Source organism: Diaphorina citri, unplaced genomic scaffold (assembly GCF_000475195.1).
Source record: "Diaphorina citri unplaced genomic scaffold, Diaci psyllid genome assembly version 1.1 scaffold1790, whole genome shotgun sequence".
In the NCBI taxonomy this organism is placed as follows: domain Eukaryota; kingdom Metazoa; phylum Arthropoda; class Insecta; order Hemiptera; family Psyllidae; genus Diaphorina; species Diaphorina citri.
This window is the reverse complement of record NW_007379216.1, coordinates 4,170-22,228: the sequence shown is the minus strand read 5'-3', so window position 1 is coordinate 22,228 and position 18,059 is coordinate 4,170. Positions and strand designations below refer to the sequence as shown.

At 38.5% G+C, this 18,059-nt stretch overlaps 3 protein-coding genes across 3 annotated transcripts in view; all 3 read right to left on the bottom strand.

Annotated features, from left to right (window-relative positions):
• LOC103517270 (TBC1 domain family member 23) overlaps positions 1 to 1,257 on the bottom strand; it is a 40,283-nt gene extending 39,026 nt beyond the window's left edge. The window contains exon 1 of the mRNA XM_026829422.1: positions 1,127 to 1,257. Coding sequence (XP_026685223.1) covers positions 1,127 to 1,149 — 23 coding nt within the window. The 5' untranslated portion in view covers positions 1,150 to 1,257. The remainder of the gene's footprint in view (positions 1 to 1,126) is intronic.
• Positions 1,258 to 4,631: 3,374 nt separating this feature from the next.
• The window catches only part of LOC103517269, a 17,327-nt gene continuing 3,899 nt past the window's right edge, over positions 4,632 to 18,059 (bottom strand). The window contains exons 3-6 of the mRNA XM_026829421.1: positions 8,392 to 8,595; positions 6,744 to 7,106; positions 5,385 to 5,459; positions 4,632 to 4,778 (exon numbers count right to left, since the gene is read on the bottom strand). Of these exons, the coding sequence (XP_026685222.1) occupies positions 4,647 to 4,778; positions 5,385 to 5,459; positions 6,744 to 7,106; positions 8,392 to 8,586 (765 nt within the window). The 5' untranslated portion in view covers positions 8,587 to 8,595 and the 3' untranslated portion in view covers positions 4,632 to 4,646. The remainder of the gene's footprint in view (positions 4,779 to 5,384; positions 5,460 to 6,743; positions 7,107 to 8,391; positions 8,596 to 18,059) is intronic.
• The window catches only part of LOC103517268 (GATOR complex protein MIOS-B-like), a gene marked incomplete at its 5' end in the record, with an annotated part of 7,319 nt that continues 670 nt past the window's right edge, over positions 11,411 to 18,059 (bottom strand). The window contains 8 exons of the mRNA XM_017447392.2: positions 11,411 to 12,086; positions 12,956 to 13,221; positions 13,615 to 13,837; positions 14,317 to 14,458; positions 15,063 to 15,201; positions 16,016 to 16,276; positions 16,921 to 16,991; positions 17,130 to 17,330. Of these exons, the coding sequence (XP_017302881.1) occupies positions 11,984 to 12,086; positions 12,956 to 13,221; positions 13,615 to 13,837; positions 14,317 to 14,458; positions 15,063 to 15,201; positions 16,016 to 16,276; positions 16,921 to 16,991; positions 17,130 to 17,330 (1,406 nt within the window). The remainder of the gene's footprint in view (positions 12,087 to 12,955; positions 13,222 to 13,614; positions 13,838 to 14,316; positions 14,459 to 15,062; positions 15,202 to 16,015; positions 16,277 to 16,920; positions 16,992 to 17,129; positions 17,331 to 18,059) is intronic.

Sequence of the window (18,059 nt, the reverse complement as noted above, 5' to 3'; positions counted from 1 at the left end):
TGGATTTTTCACAACTTTTTACGTAGGAATCGACCTTTTATTCATAATTTTTACCCAACTGCAACTGCTCCATTATCACTGCGACTTACAAGGAAATTATTAAACAGACATGAAAAATATTACTAAAATATGAATGATAATCTGTAGGGATGAAAAATATTTTTTCTCTTTCTTTAATTAAAGAAATAACATTAACTTTCCATTATATTTGTTTCACCCTCAAGTTTACAAAACTTGTACCTATTTACTGATGTGACAAAATGAACATGAAGTTAAAAGGTCTGTTTTTCATTCTGACGTGGGTGCAATGCGAACCCGACATGAAGTGACGCATGTTTTTCATTCCACTTCCCCTACTTTAGCGTCAACACTGTGTCTTAAAATCCCTGATGCGAGTCTCGAGTAGCTTCACATTCTGCCATATTGTAATTGTATTGAGGGAAATGAAAAAAAAATGTTTCATAATTTCTCCACTAGATGTCGTCATGTTTGTTGAATTTCCACATTTTACCCCCACTCCTGACGCAGAGTGAACGTCAAGTTGACACCGCATTGATGCAGCTTAGGAATGAAAAACAGACCTAAAGTGTTTATTCAAAAGTCCACATTATCTATCAGAATATTAAGATTTAAATCAGATTGAAAGCTCTCAATAGAAGGGAATAATTCATATGATGAAAATTAAAAATAAAGAGCTTTCTGAGTAATTTTTGCTGACTTTTTTTGCCTTGTGGACCTTAAAAGTAAAATTATGACACTCGTAAAAAAAAAGTACTTATTACATCCCCTTGTAAAGAGATGTGTACTTCAGATTACCAAATTAAGTCCTATTTAACTAAACAATCTGCTCTTTAACTTGTTCTCTGTTTCATGTTAACTCTCAAGTGGTCTTTCCAACTTTGTTAAACATTGGTAAGTAAATGATCTTCTTGTTAGATTTTAAATATGATGGGACCAACAGGAATCTCATGGATTTCCTTTGTCAGAGTAAGTTCTACAGTACACTGAACCACAAGTTACCTAATCTACAATGAGAGTCGTGACTGTCAGGTGAGTTCAAGTCCCAGGCCCTGCAAGTTGAGAAGGTAGTTAAATAGAGCAGAAACCGAGCATAATATTTCCTTACCATGTAGAATTGTCCTCGCACATTTTACCCACAGTTTATCACTTCAAATTCAAAATACTCGGAATAACTTATACCATTATGAAAATAGGCATTTGAATTACATTTTCAAATGATTATGCCTCTTTGATACCCACAGTTTATCACTTCAAATTCAAAATACTCGGAATAACTTATACCATTATGAAAATAGGCATTTGAATTACATTTTCAAATGATTTTGCCTCTTTGATATTCCTACTGATTACTGATTTCATAAATATGACAAATGACTGAAATCTGAGATTTTTATCACCTTTTCCTTTTCACAAGTTCGCCATATTGATAAGAAAAATAAAATGTAAACAAAAAAATTCATCAGCTGTTGCAGTGTTGTCAAGTCTGTACTCATATATCAGCTGTTCTGATGTCGAGTTTGTAAGCTGATGTCAGACGGTTGGTTTTGCATCGACCGGCCAGCCATAACCATAACGTATAGATACGTTATGGAACAACGTTAGCTCGTCTGCCTTGTAAGCGCTAGGCCGTGGGTTCGATTCCCATCCCACCCAGGGCGAATTTTATCCTGAACGGGTAGTTCTTCTATTCTGTCAGCGAGGAAAAAAAATATTTACACTCGTATTATATAACGGTTACCTACTGGGGAATGGGTAAAATGATGGCCATGCTAACACACACCCACACACCACATTAACATAAAAGACGATTCATTGCTCTGAAATAAAAATCTGGTGTGAACATCACACGACTTTCTTATCCTATTGAACGATGCTTAGTTGGGTGTTATTCTATTGTAACTTTTACAATAGGTATCTCTAACCGTTTAGTCAGTATCGCTGAAAACCACCAAAAAAACGGTCGAAAACCGCCAAAAAGTGGTCAAAATACCGCCAACCGCAGCACCTATCTTAACAAAACGTTCTGTGTTACATCCTTGACACATTTGTGGACTAGATACCAAATTTCAAGTCTCTAGCTCATACCGTTCCCGAGATATTTATTGCATTACACCGAAAACCGCCAAAAAGCGGCCGAAATGCCGCCAAGTGTTGCATCGATACTAACCAAAGTTTCGTGTCGCATCCTTGTCACATTTGACAGTTGCATACCAAATTTAAGTCTCTAACTCGTACCGTTCTCGAGATATTTTGTTTACAGACAGACACACACATGGACCAATGGCTGAAACTTTGTATTTAGGCTCTAGGGACATCAAAACTTGTTTTGGCACTAAAAACTGACCATCGAAAATTTGACCCGATTACATTACTTTCCTTCCTATAGGATAAGGAAAGTAAAAAGGAAGGTAAAAATACATTTTTTGCGATAAAACAAAAAAGAGAGGGAATGAAATGTATTTGCTAAATAAAAACGTCACTTAATTATTAGTACCTACCTAATTGAGGATGTTTGAGGATTTCCTATGTAAAATATTGTGATTCAACAACCACATTATGTGAAACTTTTCATAGCCATCGGCCATATTCTGTAGGCAATGTACATAATTTAAATAAGAGTACCTATTCCACTACATATGACACAATTTTTTCGGCGCAAGGCGGAATGCAGACTAGAGAACACATTATCTTCGTAAAAGTCGAGTTTTCACGTTTCATAAAACGCGTTTCACCAGTGATCACCGCGCCTATATATGTATATAAATTTCCTGACATGACCAGAGACCATTACTGACCATAACTTTTATTTTCGATCCTTCATCCCTGGTATTTATTGGCGTCAGTTGCAGAGTACTCCAGAGATTTGGTTTCTGTTATCGATCAGACAATTCTTGAGATCACTCAGAAACCTTCCTCCTCGCAGTTCTCATAAACACAGGAGACATTAAATTTAGGGGATCAACAAATAATTCATAAACCTGGTAGCCTCAGGCGTTAGTAATGTATGGTATTATGTATTGAATTTTATCCGGTTTGCGATTTCTTTCAAGAGGTTTGATAGAGGGAACTGTAACTGCTAAGGTCTTATCGTGCCGAAAGAGAAGAGAGAAGGAAGACAGGATAGGAGACAGCCAGCCGTTCCGAGAATGATCTTATTTAGGCGGATATTACTCTATAAGAGAAATCTATACTTACGGTTTTGAAAGAGCGCGGAGTCTTATAGTCATAGTACTGAGCGAGCGAACAGAAGTCACTAACATCATCCCGTTCCAAACCACAAGGTAGGAGACTCAGAGCTTCTATTATCTTCTCCTTGGGTTCATCCTTGAGAGCGAGGATTTGATCCCTGCAACCGAAAATATAGACATATACTCAAAATGTCTTAAGGCTAAGGCCAGTCGCTCAATAAGGTAGGAGACTCAGAGCTTCTATTATCTTCTCCTTGGGTTCATCCTTGAGAGCGAGGATTTGATCCCTGCAACCGAAAATATAGACAATAGACATACTCAAAATGTCTTAAGGCAAAGGGCAGTCAATCAATATCAGGTAGGCCTGACTACATTTACAGTTACACCTAAATCCTGATCAGGTCTACCTAATAGTGAGTGACTGATGTCCTCGCACATTTTACCCACAGTTTATCACTTCAAATTCAAAATACTCGGAATAACTTATACCATTATGAAAATAGGCATTTGAATATTACATTTTCAAATGATTTTGCCTCTTTGATACCTATTCCTAATTGCGAAATTGTCGCTTGCTCTTGCGGAAATGAGTGAGGATGGACTCCAAATCACTCAAAACGGAGACCTTGTCCTCATCATCATTACCAAGTTTTTCTGAAAAAGAGAGAAGAAAATAAATTGATGAGTGACAAATAAAATGAATAAGAAATCTCTTTAAAAGATTAAAGAGAAAAGATGTATTCAAAAATATTACTTCAAAGCTTTCGAGACGTAAAACTGATTTATTTTTCTTGTTTGATAGGATCTGTCAATGGAGGTCTTGTCGTCCCGAAACTGAAGAGAGGACAGGATAGAAGAAAGCTGGCCATTCTGAGAAAAACCTTATCTGGTTAGGATAAGGTTTGCCCCCAATGGGAAGGGAACCCCCAACCTAGCGCTTACAAGATAGGTGTGTTACCTTTAAGCTAAGAGCTAGGTTGGCATATCCTGAAAAAGTATACCTACTCTCCTACTTTTTTTCCCTCATTCTTATGTACTCTAAAGTCTAAGAGCTGTGTAATATTTCTACTTTTTATCTCAACATTATACAGAGTTTATACGCTTTTTCCGGAATGAAATTCTATCAAAATTAGGGGACGGAGGTACTTAAAAATCAGTAAGATTACCCCTTCATTTAAATAAAATATGCAATGTGCAAAACGTCATGGAATATGAGGGGGAATGCGCCATTGCGGCGCACGCCGTTTTTCAGAAAAAAAAACTTTGATATTTAATTTGAACATTTTTAATTTTTGACCCACACATGGCCTTGATGCTTAGCGTGTAAATAAATAAATAAAATAAATAAATAATTTTTGACCGGGTGGCAAATTCCATGACTTCCAGGTTTTCTTTAAATTTTCACGATTTTCCATGACTTTTTGGCCGATTTTCAGATTAAATGACTTTTTCAGGTTTTCCAGTTTTTCCAGGTCGCGTATAAACCCCAATAAACTTTACCTCGACGTTATCATCCTGAAGATTGCTATCTTTGATCATGTGAAAGCGGGGGAGAACATTTGGTTTGAGTTTAGGCTTGAGGACAAGCCAGCCAATCTGACATGGCTAGAGCCATCACCCCGGTGTATAGCAGATACAAAAAGACATCTTTTCTTAATTCTGCTATCACTGCTGCTACTACAACAACAACAACAACAGGATTGATGAAAAAACCAGTGAACTCTACCATTTGTTGATGGTAGAGTTCACTGGAAAAAACACACACACAGTTTGTACTTATATCCAAATGGTCAGCAGAAACTTACTTGCTTTTGGAACTATCTAATGTAATCTTATTAATAAGAGTAAAAGAGATAAATTAGATTTATTAGATAAATAATAAATTTACCAAGACAAAACACCAAACACCCTACACTTCTACGTTCTGCACAACATCCTATCCTACAAAAGTAGGTACAAAACTTTGAAGTTTGAATCTGTTTGAACATTGAACTTTGACCTTTTTTTTAACTTCTAGGAAATCCGAAAATCCGAAATCCTTAATCAGTGTTGCCAGATTGGTGGATTGGTCATATTAAAATGGGATTACCCTCGGATAGAGCAGTTACGCTGACTCAGGTGAGTTTAGTCAAAGAGCAAACTGCAGAAAAAATGAGGAACTATTAGGGAATTCTTTTTGGGCTTGAAAGTGTCCTTGCCACATTCTTTGAGAAGTTTATATCGGGACCAATCCTCAACATCTTCTTCCAACTGAAAGAGTTGTAAATATAAAATTTAGTTATTGAAGTTATTTTAGTTAGGTATCACTAAAAATCACTAAAAATTTGAATATTTTGGATACTATATTCTATCTTGTACAAAGTCTTAATGATAAATGAACTAGTAGCTCATCTTGAATTAATATTAAAATAAACATCTCTCAATAAATCACCCCCTAATAAATAAATAACTATTCATTAATTTCCTCAATCAAAGTGTTTTCATTTATCCTCTCGCCACGGGTCAAATAACCCCGTGATATGTGATACACCCTGTATAGAAGGTGTCCCAGAATTTATGCTTAAATTGCCTGTTTGAAATTTCGAAAAAAAGGTAACTTTTTGATTTTTAATAGAATATTTTGACAATATCATGATTGGCGAAAATTTTTTAAAGTATAATCGACTACTCACTCCAATTTTTTTCGTTATCATCCTGAAGATTGCTATCTTTGATCATGTGAAAGCGGGGGAGAACATTTGGTTTGAGTTTGGGCTTGAAAGTGTCCTTGCCGCATTCTTTGAGAAGTTTATATCGGGACCAATCCTCAACATCTTCTTCCAACTGAAAGAGTTGTTAGTAAAAAAATTTAGTTATTGAAGTTATTTTAGTTAGGTATCACTAAAAATTTGAATGTAGAAAACCACAGGGATGTTAGAAGTGGGGAAAAATATCAGAAATTAAAGTAGGTACCTACCTGTAAATGAAGCTCTGGAGAACCTGTTTTTGACACGAATGGATAATAATAATAATTTAAAGAATAAAATAAATAATAAAATTTAATAAAAATATTCGGCTTGACATAGCTTTGAGTGACACGATATACCTATCCTTGCCCTGGTGCATTCGACGGCATTACTACATTATACCATTATACATACAGTAAGCCAAGATCTGAAGTAGTAACCACAAAGTGGTGGGAGAACCATCAACCATTTCGCCAGCATCTGAGAGCTCCTCACAGGAGGGCTCGTCAGACAGTGTTTGGCCGGCGTTCAGATTATTATTTACGCTAAGATCTATTTTTCTTTCTCCTTCTAATTCTCCCAGGGTCTTGGATCAGCTTAGACTATTTTGGATACTACATTCTATCTTGTAACAAGTCTTAATGATAAATGAACTAGTAGCTCATCTTGAATAATAATAATAATAATAATAATAATAATAATAATAAAATATCACCTCAAGATTTAAAAGTAAAAAATAGCATGAAAAGGAATATGCAAATGTGACCATAATAATAAAAAAAAATAGAATTTTCAAATTTAAACCCACCTCAAAGTGATCCTCACAAATGTAATACGGAGTACTGTTGTTTAAAATCTTTGTGTCTTTATATTGTATTGCTTCCAAAAATTTAGCTTTCATGTCCTTCTCTTTTGGTATGTTGAAAAATAACTTGTCTGGAGTTCTCCTGGTTGAATTGTAGCAACTTGGAAATAGACAATAGCGACTAGTTTTAGTATTCATTTCAAATAAATTATTTGATGTCTTTGATGATCGAAGGTTATCAAGATTGACAGGATCCGTGATGTGAAAGCGGGGGAGAACATTTGGTTTGAGTCTGAGCCTTAAAGTGTCCTTGCCATATTCTTTGAGAAGTTTATATCGGGACCAATCCTCAACATCTTTTTCCAACTGAAAGAGTTGTAAATAAAAAATTTAGTTATTGAAGTTATTTTAATTATCAATAAAAATCACTAAGATGTGTTTCGTGAGTTTTTATGAATAGTTTTGATAAAGGGAACTGCAACTACTGAGGTCTTATCGTCCCGAAATCGAATAAGGTAGGATAAAGTCGGCCGTTCCGAGAACGATCTTTTTAATGATAGCATTAGTCACATTTTAAAAAATAATAATAATAATACCAACAACAACAACAACAACAACAACACCAACAATAATAATAATAATAATAAAATGTAATAGCATTATTCGCTTACTTGCCCTAAATCACCAAAGTATGGAAACGTATCTTACAAGTGTAATAGCCAATGGAAAAGCAGAATTTTGAATTTGGACGAATCATATCGAAATATGGAATTGTAAATACTTTTCCATACTTTGGTGATTTAGGGCACTGGTGTGAAGAAATTAAATCCTTATCAAAGTTATGACTCCCTTCAGGAATCACAACAGGGTGGGTCATTTCCATGAATAGAAATGGTTCACCCTGGACTTAGATAAGCCAATAAGCTACTTATGGTTGAGATACCGCGTGGTTCAGTGAACTCCCGGAAAAGTGCCTCTAAGAGACCTCCAAGTGCTCAACCGATACTTATTTTTACTGCTTGAGTAGGACTGAAGATTTCCTCAACACCAGCTGGTGTTGAGGAAATCTTCAGTCCTACTGGTGTTGAGGAAATCTTCAGTCCTACTCAAGCAGTAAAAATAAGCATGTGCATGTACCTACCTACTAATACCTACACTTGAGGATATCGAAGTCTTAATTTATAATACATACAGGGTGTTTAAAAAAAAGTTGCCACCCCTGAAAACTCATGAGACGTTTGGAATTTGGAAAAATCCTAAACCACCAATCAATATGAATTTCGCATTCTTGGTGCTTCCCCTATTGGAGAGAGAACATGGAAAAATTAAAAATTGAATAGACCATAACTCCAGTGTTGGTTGTTGGATTGAGGTCAAACTTGTACCAAAGTACTACGTTTTTCAAGACTTTTGATATGATGTATTACAAGTAGGGGGTTCCCATTCAAAATTTTGAAGTTGACCCTCCTGGGGCCACCCGAGAGTGCCGAAATATTGAATATTGAGATCCCCTTAAAATAGTTTGTTCTTGAAAATGAAAAAAATACGTGTTTCAGGATTTTTCCAAATTCCAAACGGTTCTTGAGTTTTCAGGGGTGGCAACTTTTTTTTACACCCTGTATAAAAATAGCGTTTTCAAATTTAAACCCACCTCAAAGTGATCCTCACAAATGTAATATGCATTATTGTTGTTTAAAATCTCAGTCTTTTTATATTTTATTGCTTCCAAAAATTTAGCTTTCACTTCCTTATTTCTTGGTACATGGAAAAATAACTTTCCTGGGGTCCTCGTCATTGTACTGTAGCAAGTTGGAACTAGACAAGACCGACTACTTTTACTATTCATTTCCAATAAATTATTTTCTTTAAAATCTGTCTTTTTATATTGTATTGTTTCCAAACATTTAGCTCGTATTGCTTTATTTCTTGGTACGTGGAAAAATAACTTTTCTGATGTTTTTTGGTTTTATCATTATTAGTTTCCAATAAACTGCTTGATGTTTGAAGGTGGTAAGGTGAAGATCTGAAAGTTCATCAGCATTTTTCAAATCAAATTTCGGGATCTAGGAGTTTGTAATAAAAAAAAGAAGGAAAAATCCGCACTTGGTTCATTTTATCAATTCCTTTTCACGTGAAAATCTTATTTATTTATTTTATTTAATGTTCCTCACTTATACTGTTGGCTAAGACTAAAAAGCCCCATGATGCCAAAAGGCCTCATTTATTGACATCAATAATAAATACAAACAAAAGTTTTCACATTACAAAAGATGGAAAAAGTTAAATATATTTTAAAAAAAGATTATGAATAGTAATGGCTGACAAAGAGGTTGCCCCACTACAGGTGTTTGAGGTGAAGTTTGAGAGAGAAAGAGAGAGAGAGGGAGGGAGAGAGAGAGAGTCAAATCTCCGGAAATCATGTGCTGTAATGAACTTGGGTTGATGCTTAGGTGGAAATATGTTAAGGATAAGATAGATAAGCTCATGATGAGAGCCGCCGACTGGTAGTTGACCATGAGTAATAACACTAGCCTCGTCCCCCACTACTAGCAGGTCGAGGAGTGTATGGGAAGTAGCCGTGTGATGTGTAGGGAGTAGCGGCAAAATATGCAAGTTAAGATCTGAAAAGAGTGAGCGCAATTGAGCACTTCGAGAGTTAGTAATGGAAAGGTCACAATTGAAATCTCCACAGACCACTCTGTGGTTGTAATTAGGTAGGTGTGACTCAATTGCATCGAAGAAGTCATCCAGTGGACCAGTTTTGGGTGGATGATAAACAACGGCAAGCATAATTTTGGAAGAACTAATAGTAGCCTCGATGATTAGGTATTCAGGGGAAGCAGAGTAGTTTGAGGGTGAAGAGGAAAGAATTTTATAGGAGAAAGCGTTGTTCAGATAAATGGCAACCCCCCCACCCCTTTTCCCCAACCTATCATTACGAATGAGATTGTAGCCCTGGAGAGAAACTTCTGAGTTGGAGATAGAGGAATCTAGCCAGCTCTCAGTAATACATATGATGTCAGCGGATGTATCAGAGAAAATTTCTTTGATTTCAATGTATTTGACAGGATGAGACCTAGTTTAAACTGCTGTGGTAAAGGGGCTTTTTCGTCTCATTCGAGCAGGATGAACAAGGTATATTCTATTATATGGTCACTATGATAGGGACAGCAATTGAGATAGAAATAAATTGGTAAAGTGGTTTCTAGAAGAGGTCTTTCCGAAGAATTGATTGATTCTTTAAGGGGTACAATGTACTCCGTGGGACACTGAATTAGTGGTTCGAGAGATACTTCAAAGAACTCTGAATCGATTGTTGCTTATCAACAGTGAGACCAAATGGTTGATAAGCTAATAGCTCATATTGTGCTATCTTACGCTAACTGGCGGAGATCACCAGAACCCAACACTTATATGGTATCTCCCATGACTAATACTTAGTAGAGACTCCAGTACAGTATACCTACTATGACTCACATATCCATAGTACTGACAATGCAAACAACAGTGCAAATATATCACTACTAACGTCTGAGGTCTGAGACTCTAGCGAACATCACTCGTATATGAATACCAGGCAAAATGGGGGTCGTTTGGCAAACGTCAAGTACTTATAATAATCCAGTACGATTTCAAGTGTACCAAACACTCACATAAGGCTGTGTTTATGTACAGGGCTGAGATAGGCCATCGTCGGCCTTTTTGTGTGTAAAGTTGGCGGGAAATTCGAATTTTTGTTTTTTTTTCCGCAACTTGTACAATCTGAATTCATTTTTTACTTTTTATCTTTAGTTTGCACGTTTATATTATACTTTTCATTTATATTAGCTATTAAAAACAAGCAAATTACAAAGCAAACAAAAATAAATATAAAATGAATTTTAAAAATTGCCGCCGGGACAGCTATCTCACGTCGTCCGAGCTCATCCTAGCCCGTTACATAAACACACCGTTAATGTGTTTGTGCGCACATATATGTTTCTGCGCATCATTTCTTGAAGTCTGACGTCACTACTTTTCGAACTTTTTCAGTAGATCGGCAAATGAAAATTGAAATTTCGACCTTTTAAAGTTACTTTTTCGGAGTTTTGACTTCAGATTTGGATTTTTCACACCTTTTTACGTAGGAATCGACATTTTATTCACAATTTTTATCCAACTACAACTGCTCCATTTACCCGACCTCAATTAGCGTACATCTGGCAACACTGCCTTCATCCTTGGATCATAACGTATTAAACGTATAGTACCTATACGTTATGCTTGGATGAAGATTAAATAATTTAATCTTCATCCAAGCATAACGTATTCGTGTCTTTAATTATTAAAGACACGAAAGATTTTCTAACATACGAAGGGGTGATTTTTAGCCCGTCCGTCCTTTATTATTACGATAGTAATAAAAAAGGTATAGTGGACGGGCTATTGTATTCACTTCGGTGTCGTCACTCGTCTGTCTGTCCCCATAGAAGGACTTATCCAAACCTGGTCGACAGGTCGACCTATAATATATCGCCGGTCTTTTTACCAGGAACACGAAAGTGGTGGTGCAAATTTTGTCCAGAGAACCTTAAATTTAACGTAGAAATTTTTTGCCAAAATATCCGCATTAAAAATCAAAGAGTTACGTGTTTTTTTTTTTTTTTTTTTTTTTTTTTTCCTTTTTTTTCTTCTTGAACTAGATTGTTATTAATTCTGATTGTAATGTTAACAGATGTTATAAACCTTGGCTGTAAAATAAAACATCTATAAATTTGTAAAAAAAAAAGAACTCTCGACGTTCGCGCGTCTCCCGGCACACTCTTTTTTTTTGGAGGTTTGATAGAGGGAACTGTAACTACTAAGGTCTTATCATCCCGAAATCGAAGAGAGAAGGAAGACAAGATAGGAAAAAGCCAGCCGTTCCGAAAATGAACATTATCCCATCAGGCTAAAATCCGCCGCGGGCGGGAATTGAACCCGCGGCGCCTAGCGCTTACAAGGCAGACGCGCTACCAACCAAGCTAACTAGGCTGGCTGAATCGTATTTTTCTTACGATAAATCGCAAAATTTTGCTCGGTATACCTACACAGCCTAGCAATTTTTACACAGTGCCCCAGTTTCTAGTTCCCCCAGTGTCCACTTTTCTACATCTCTCTTTCTTTTTCCCCACTCTTTTCCCCTTCTCTTTGGCTTTTATTATTCACATTTTTCTACCCTTTTGCGGAAAATGGTACGCTTGATCAGGGGGATATATAAGGCCTCAGCTAGATGCAGGAGGGGTTGTGATGGAACCTATCTGATTAACAGCATCCAGAGACAGACATTGGCAAGAGCAAGACGACACGGGACACTCACTGTGCTCACTGAAACAGAAAACGAAACACGGGGTGTTGAAAAAAAAAAAAACTGCTGCGTCAAGTGTGTTCTCGCGCCTAGTTTCCCACAGACCACTGAAGTTAAGCACTGTTGCGCGTGGTTAGTACCTGGATGGGTGGCCATCTGGGCAATCGCGTGCTGCTTGGTTCCTGCTCCACTCAGGTTGGGTGAGATTAAATCGAGGAGGCGGGTAGCTTGTTGCCGAATGGTGGGTAAAACCCCCGTCACGAGAATACCCAAGTTGTTAAAAGGGACATTAAACCTACTATCTCAAGCGCCTAATATAAAAGATAGAAAAAGTTTCTTTGTGTTATGATATCACAACTTTGGTGCTCACTGCAGCATTGTAGGATTTTCCCAATATCTCAATAATCTAAAATCCAATGTTTACCTACCATGCTGGCACCGGTTGCTATGCGCATTTATACCTATGTCATAGCTACTCATTTTCCTCACGAGGCTGAGTGGGCCCCGCAACAGCCAGTTACGGAATCAATCATTTGCATGGTACACATTTCTTGACCCCGCCGGGAATCGAACCCGGGTCTCCCGCGTGCAAGGCGAGCGCAGTGACCACTACGCCATGGGAGTTGAAAAGTCAGCCTGGTTAACTTTTGGAGAATAGAGCGCCTACCTTGTAAGTGCTAGGTCGCGGGATATCATTAAGATTCCGTTTCGGAACCAGGGCCGTACTTAAGGGGTAGGGGGCGAGAGGAAAAAAATGCCGCTTTTCTAAAAAAAAAAAAAAAGTTTTAAGAATAAGAAATATGTACATACTTAGTATAGGTTCCTCATTAAGTAATAGTGTACTCATTAAAATAATAACCGAAAGTAAAAAGTTACCGGGTGTACTCACTTGAACCAGGACAGTACATGGGCCGCGTGGCCCCCATGTCGACACACCTGACACCAAGTGAACCACGCGCCGAACTCATTCAAATGAACCAAAGCTCCGGCCCGGGACCTAGCGGCCGAGTGGCGGCCATACAGGAGGGCTAAGGAGTCTGTATCGGAGGAGGAGCTATGGGCCTCGCTGGAGGTGTAGGAGGCCGAGGTGCCCATGTTGATGAGACACACTGCACACCGGGGCTGAGGCTTGCGACAGTGTGGACATGACGTGATCTGATGGACATGAAATAAAATCAATCAATCAGATCATTAACGCCAGAGAGTTTCTTGCTAATTTCTGGAGTGTTGTCCCAAGCAGACGATTGAATATCTTCCACGAGCTTTTCAAGTTCGAAGTCGATTTCTTCTTTTGTCTGCAAGGAAGCACTTAAGTTAATTTTGCTTGCTAGGTCTAGTTTGAAACTTATCCAATCTGTCCTTTTACTAACTAGGACAGGGAGCAGTATAATAAGCACTATTATTATTATTAAGAACTATTATTATTTTCTATGTCTGACTTTATGACATCAATGTATCGAATGTATCGATTATCGATTTCTGGGTCTCCCTTTTGGTCTTGTTCCTTCCATTTTCATTTCATGATGACCAATATACTCGTAAACTCACCTTATGTTTGTTAGGAGAGGCAGCGTACTTGGCAGGTCCGGAGAATTTGTTCCCCGTGCCTCCTCCTCCCTTCTTCATGCCCTGGAGATAGGCAGAGATGCTTTTCTTGCAGAAGTTGCACGATATGAAGACTTGTTGGGGAGGAGGGCGGGAGGCGTTCACTAGAATGTCTAGCTTGGCTCGGTGCACCCACAGACGCCAAGAGTCTAGCAAGTTGCGGTAACTGAAAGAGAGAGAGAAAACAGATCTTTTTTTTACCTATCATTTTCTTATTCTTTTTTACCATTTTCCACAAAAGGGTAGAATTATCCTGATGGGATAATGTTCGTTCTCGGAACGGCTGGCTTTCTCCCATCCTGTCTTCCTTCTCTCTTCGATTTCGGAACAACTGGGGAAACTTGTAAAATTGCTTAGCGTGTGTAGGTATACCGAGCGAAACATTGTGCGATTTATCGTGTTAAGAAAAATACCGAATACGGCCAGCCTAGTTAGGCTTGGTTGGCTAGCGCCGTCTGTCTTGCAAGCGCGAGGCGGGTTCGATTTCCGCCAGGAGCGGATTTCATCCTCAACGGCATAATGTTCGTGGTTCGCGGAACGGCTGGCTTTCTCCCATCCTGTCTTCCTTCTCTCTTCGATTTCGGGACGATAAGACCTTAGCAGTTACAGTTCCCTCTGTCAAACTTCTTGGGGAAATAATCTTACCTATTGATCCAGTCTTGCAGAATAACATCCTCATGTATAAGATTGGTAGGAAATGATCTAACTACAATGAGGGACACGGTTTGTACATCGCCTGTATTGTCCAGGTGTTTTTGCAGTAGGGGAAGTGCCTCTTTACAAGAACCTAGGGGTGTAAAGAAAAAAATAAAGTAATAAAAGGGAATTTAATTGGGTATTACCTAACTAGGCATTGCCTTGCCCTTGGGATCAATTTAATTTGAAGAAACCATTTACTGATGAAATTTGTTTTGTTACTCCTCCGACAAGAACCTAGGGGTGTAAAGAAAAAAATAAAGTAATAAAAGGGAATTTAATTGGGTATTACCTAACTAGGCATTGCCTTGCCCTTGAGATCAATTTAATTTGAAGAAACCATTTACTGATGAAATTTGTTTTGTTACTCCTCCGATTCCAAATATAACATTAAAAAAAGGTACAATAGAAGAAGTGCATTTACCTGTTAGGAGAAGGCCATTGAGTTTGCCCTCCTCCATGAATTCTGCCGTGAGCTTAGTAAGGAAATCTATGAGACGAGAGTCAGATAGAAATCTGCACGCAAACCCGATCCTGTCTTCTATGTTGAGATTCTTCTCGTACTGGAAAATGGGAACCCGAGGAATGAAGAATTAAGATAATTGATGGACCTGATCATAATATGAATTTAAACTTAACAATTCCTCTTCCTCGCCCTTTTTTGGAAAAAGGTACAATAGAAGAAGTGCATTTACCTGTTAGGAGAAGGCCATTGAGTTTGCCCTCGTCCATGAACTCTGCCGTGAGCTTAGTAAGGAAATCTATGAGACGAGAGTCAGATAGAAATCTACACGCAAACCCGATCCTGTCTTCTATGTTGAGATTCTTCTCGTACTGGAAAATGGGAACCCGAGGAATGAAGAATTAAGAAAATTGATGGACCTGATCATGATATGAATTTAAACTTAACAATTCTTCTTCCTCGCCCTTTTACTTAGGTACGCACATTACAGTTTGAAATAATAATATAGGTACTTACTTACCTACCTACGTAATTATGTATTCTAGGTAGGTAGGTAATGTTTGTAGGCATAGGACGTATAGCTATAGTTCATCCAGATCAATGTGACAGCAATGAGTCATCAACCCAAAATGAAGGAACCAATCAGATTGCAGGAAATCCTTACATTGTTGCAATTCAGGTAAAGGCCTATTTTTGATAAACTCTCTCTTCTAAAATGCAGAGGTTTGGATTCCAGAACAGGTAAGGTGGATATCGCCTTACCTGACTTTGTTTCACTGTCGGAGGAAGCAATGTGCAATATAGCTTCCCCTTTTAGAGATTCTCTACCATTGCACATGTGACATGTTTGGCAACAACGCCCATTTTTTTTTACTGTCACATTGATCTGGACACACTATAGTTAGGTGATTGTTTTGGGCTGACATTTGGTTTTGGCTACAAATTTTTTACAAGTGGATGCCCTTACCACTCAACCTTTGCTATTTCTTTAGCAAGGGAAATTTCAGGCTGGTATCCTCCCTGTTTAAAGTCTCCCAGGCAGACTGAGCTGTAAGCTAGTCTACTCCCTGTTTAAAGTCCCAGATTCTTGTCCTTCTCTTTCTACTCCGGTAAGATAATACTATACATTGTTATACGAGTAGTTCCCTCTATAAAACACCTAAAAAAAAAGTAAAGTTCACTAACCAATATGCTGTCATAGTTGTCGCCATCGGCCGTCAGGAAAGCAAAGATGGCCATGAGGTACGGATCCGTCAGTTGTTGCTTAGACTCCATGCAGGCCGACCGCCACAGGCCGCTATTCTGGGCCGAATAGCCGGCCAGTGCCATAGCTACTATGCTGAGGCGAGGGTTCGAGCCTGCTCCCCGGTTGAGAAGTTGGATTGCGCGGGTTAGATGAAGATAGAATGTGGCCAGAGCTGCACCGCGTGCGTACTCTTCTTCTACCTGAAAACGATTAATTTATGGTGAATTTCACCAATGACTTAATCAGAGATTTCGACTAATGGGAGAATTTTTAATAATCCAAAAAGAAGTTTTTGATGACATAAACAGAAGCTTTTAAAAACTTCTCCTTTTTGGATCACTAAAAACTACATTTTGGATAATTAAAAACTCCTCTTTGATTATTAAGAGCTGCTTTATGGACGAATGAAAATTCTCCCATTAGTGAAATCTCCCATTAAGTCGATGGTGAAGTCCACCATTAGTTTTATTAGGCAGCCTAGTTGGCTTGGAGGATAGTCATAGTAATAATAGAGCTTATTTAGTCATAGTAATAACAGATAAGGTTCGTTCTCGGAACGGCTAGCTTTCTCCTATCCTGACCTCCTTCTTTCTTTGTTTTCGGGACGATAAGACCTCCGCAGTTACAGTTCTTATTTGCACTGAGCAGGTCCACAGGTCCTCCTGGGTGCAGGTTTGATCTAATTGGTAGCGGACAAGGAGGTGATCGTTTAACAAAACGACTCGACTGTTTAACTCTATCCGGAATTAAACCAAAAACCTACTCTGGCGTGCGATCCTAGTGCAAATATACATTTTATACCACCTAGCTCAACTCACTCAGTTCTAGTCCAGTCAATCCGAGCCTTCCAGAAGGGATTGACTTGTACTGCTCTCTTATTTGCACTGAGCAGGTCCTCCTGGGTGCAGGTTTGATCTAATTGGTAGCGGACAAGGAGGTGATCGTTCAACAAACGACTTGACTGTTTAACTCTATCAGGAATTAGACCAAAAACCTACTCTGGCGTGTGATCCTAGTCCAAATATACATTTTATACCACCTAGCTCAACTCACTCAGTTCTAGTCCAGTCAATCCGAGGGCATCGTACGCCGACGGGCCGAACGTGGTGAGCACAACCTTCCCATTTGCCTGGCCTAAGGCTAGCAACATATCGGCTGGTTCTACATGCGGATAGATGTCCACACATTTGACGTAGTGGTGGTAGCTGTTGGTAGCTAGGAGATGAGCGTAGGTGCTGGTTGAAATCTGAACCGCTGAAAAAGAATTGGAACGGGCAAGGGTTAAGTTAATGAATTGGGTCTTGAGAGGGTTAATTTTGATCTTTTCTTTTAAGAGGTTTGACGGAGGGAACCGTAACAACGGAGGTATCATCGTCTAGAAATCGAAGAGGAAAGGATAGGAGAAAGCCAGGCGTTCCGGGAACGAACCGTGTCTGTTCGATTACCAAGCTAACAAGGATGAGACTGTAGATTCTGTAGAAAGAAATGTGATCGAGAGAAGGTAGTCCGCCCACCTCTGTGCCCACTTGCCCAGGAGCACTGACTCTCAACCCAGAGGTCTGGAATTTGAATCCCGGCCTGGAAATTTTTTTTTTTTTTACTTTCTATTACTACAGTATAGCGGAGCTATACTAGTAATGAAAGTATTGCAATCGGTCCAAATTTTCAAAATCGGGAAATGGTTGGAAATATCCGTTTTGGGATCCCCTAATGTCAAAAAAGTGATTTTTAGCCCATGGTCTGTACGTACGTACGTGACGTACGTACTACAGGTTTAAATGGGAAAAGGAAAAAGTTGTATACAAAATATCTCAAGAACGGTTCGTCGTAGAGCGATGAAATTTGGTATGCTATCCCGGTATGGTCCAAGGACGCGACTGTAACAATTTGGTAAAAATCGGACAGTCACTCATCCAGATATCAACCAAAGTCAATGTTGCTTCGAACTTCGGACTTAGAAAAATTTTCAAAAAAAAAAAAAAA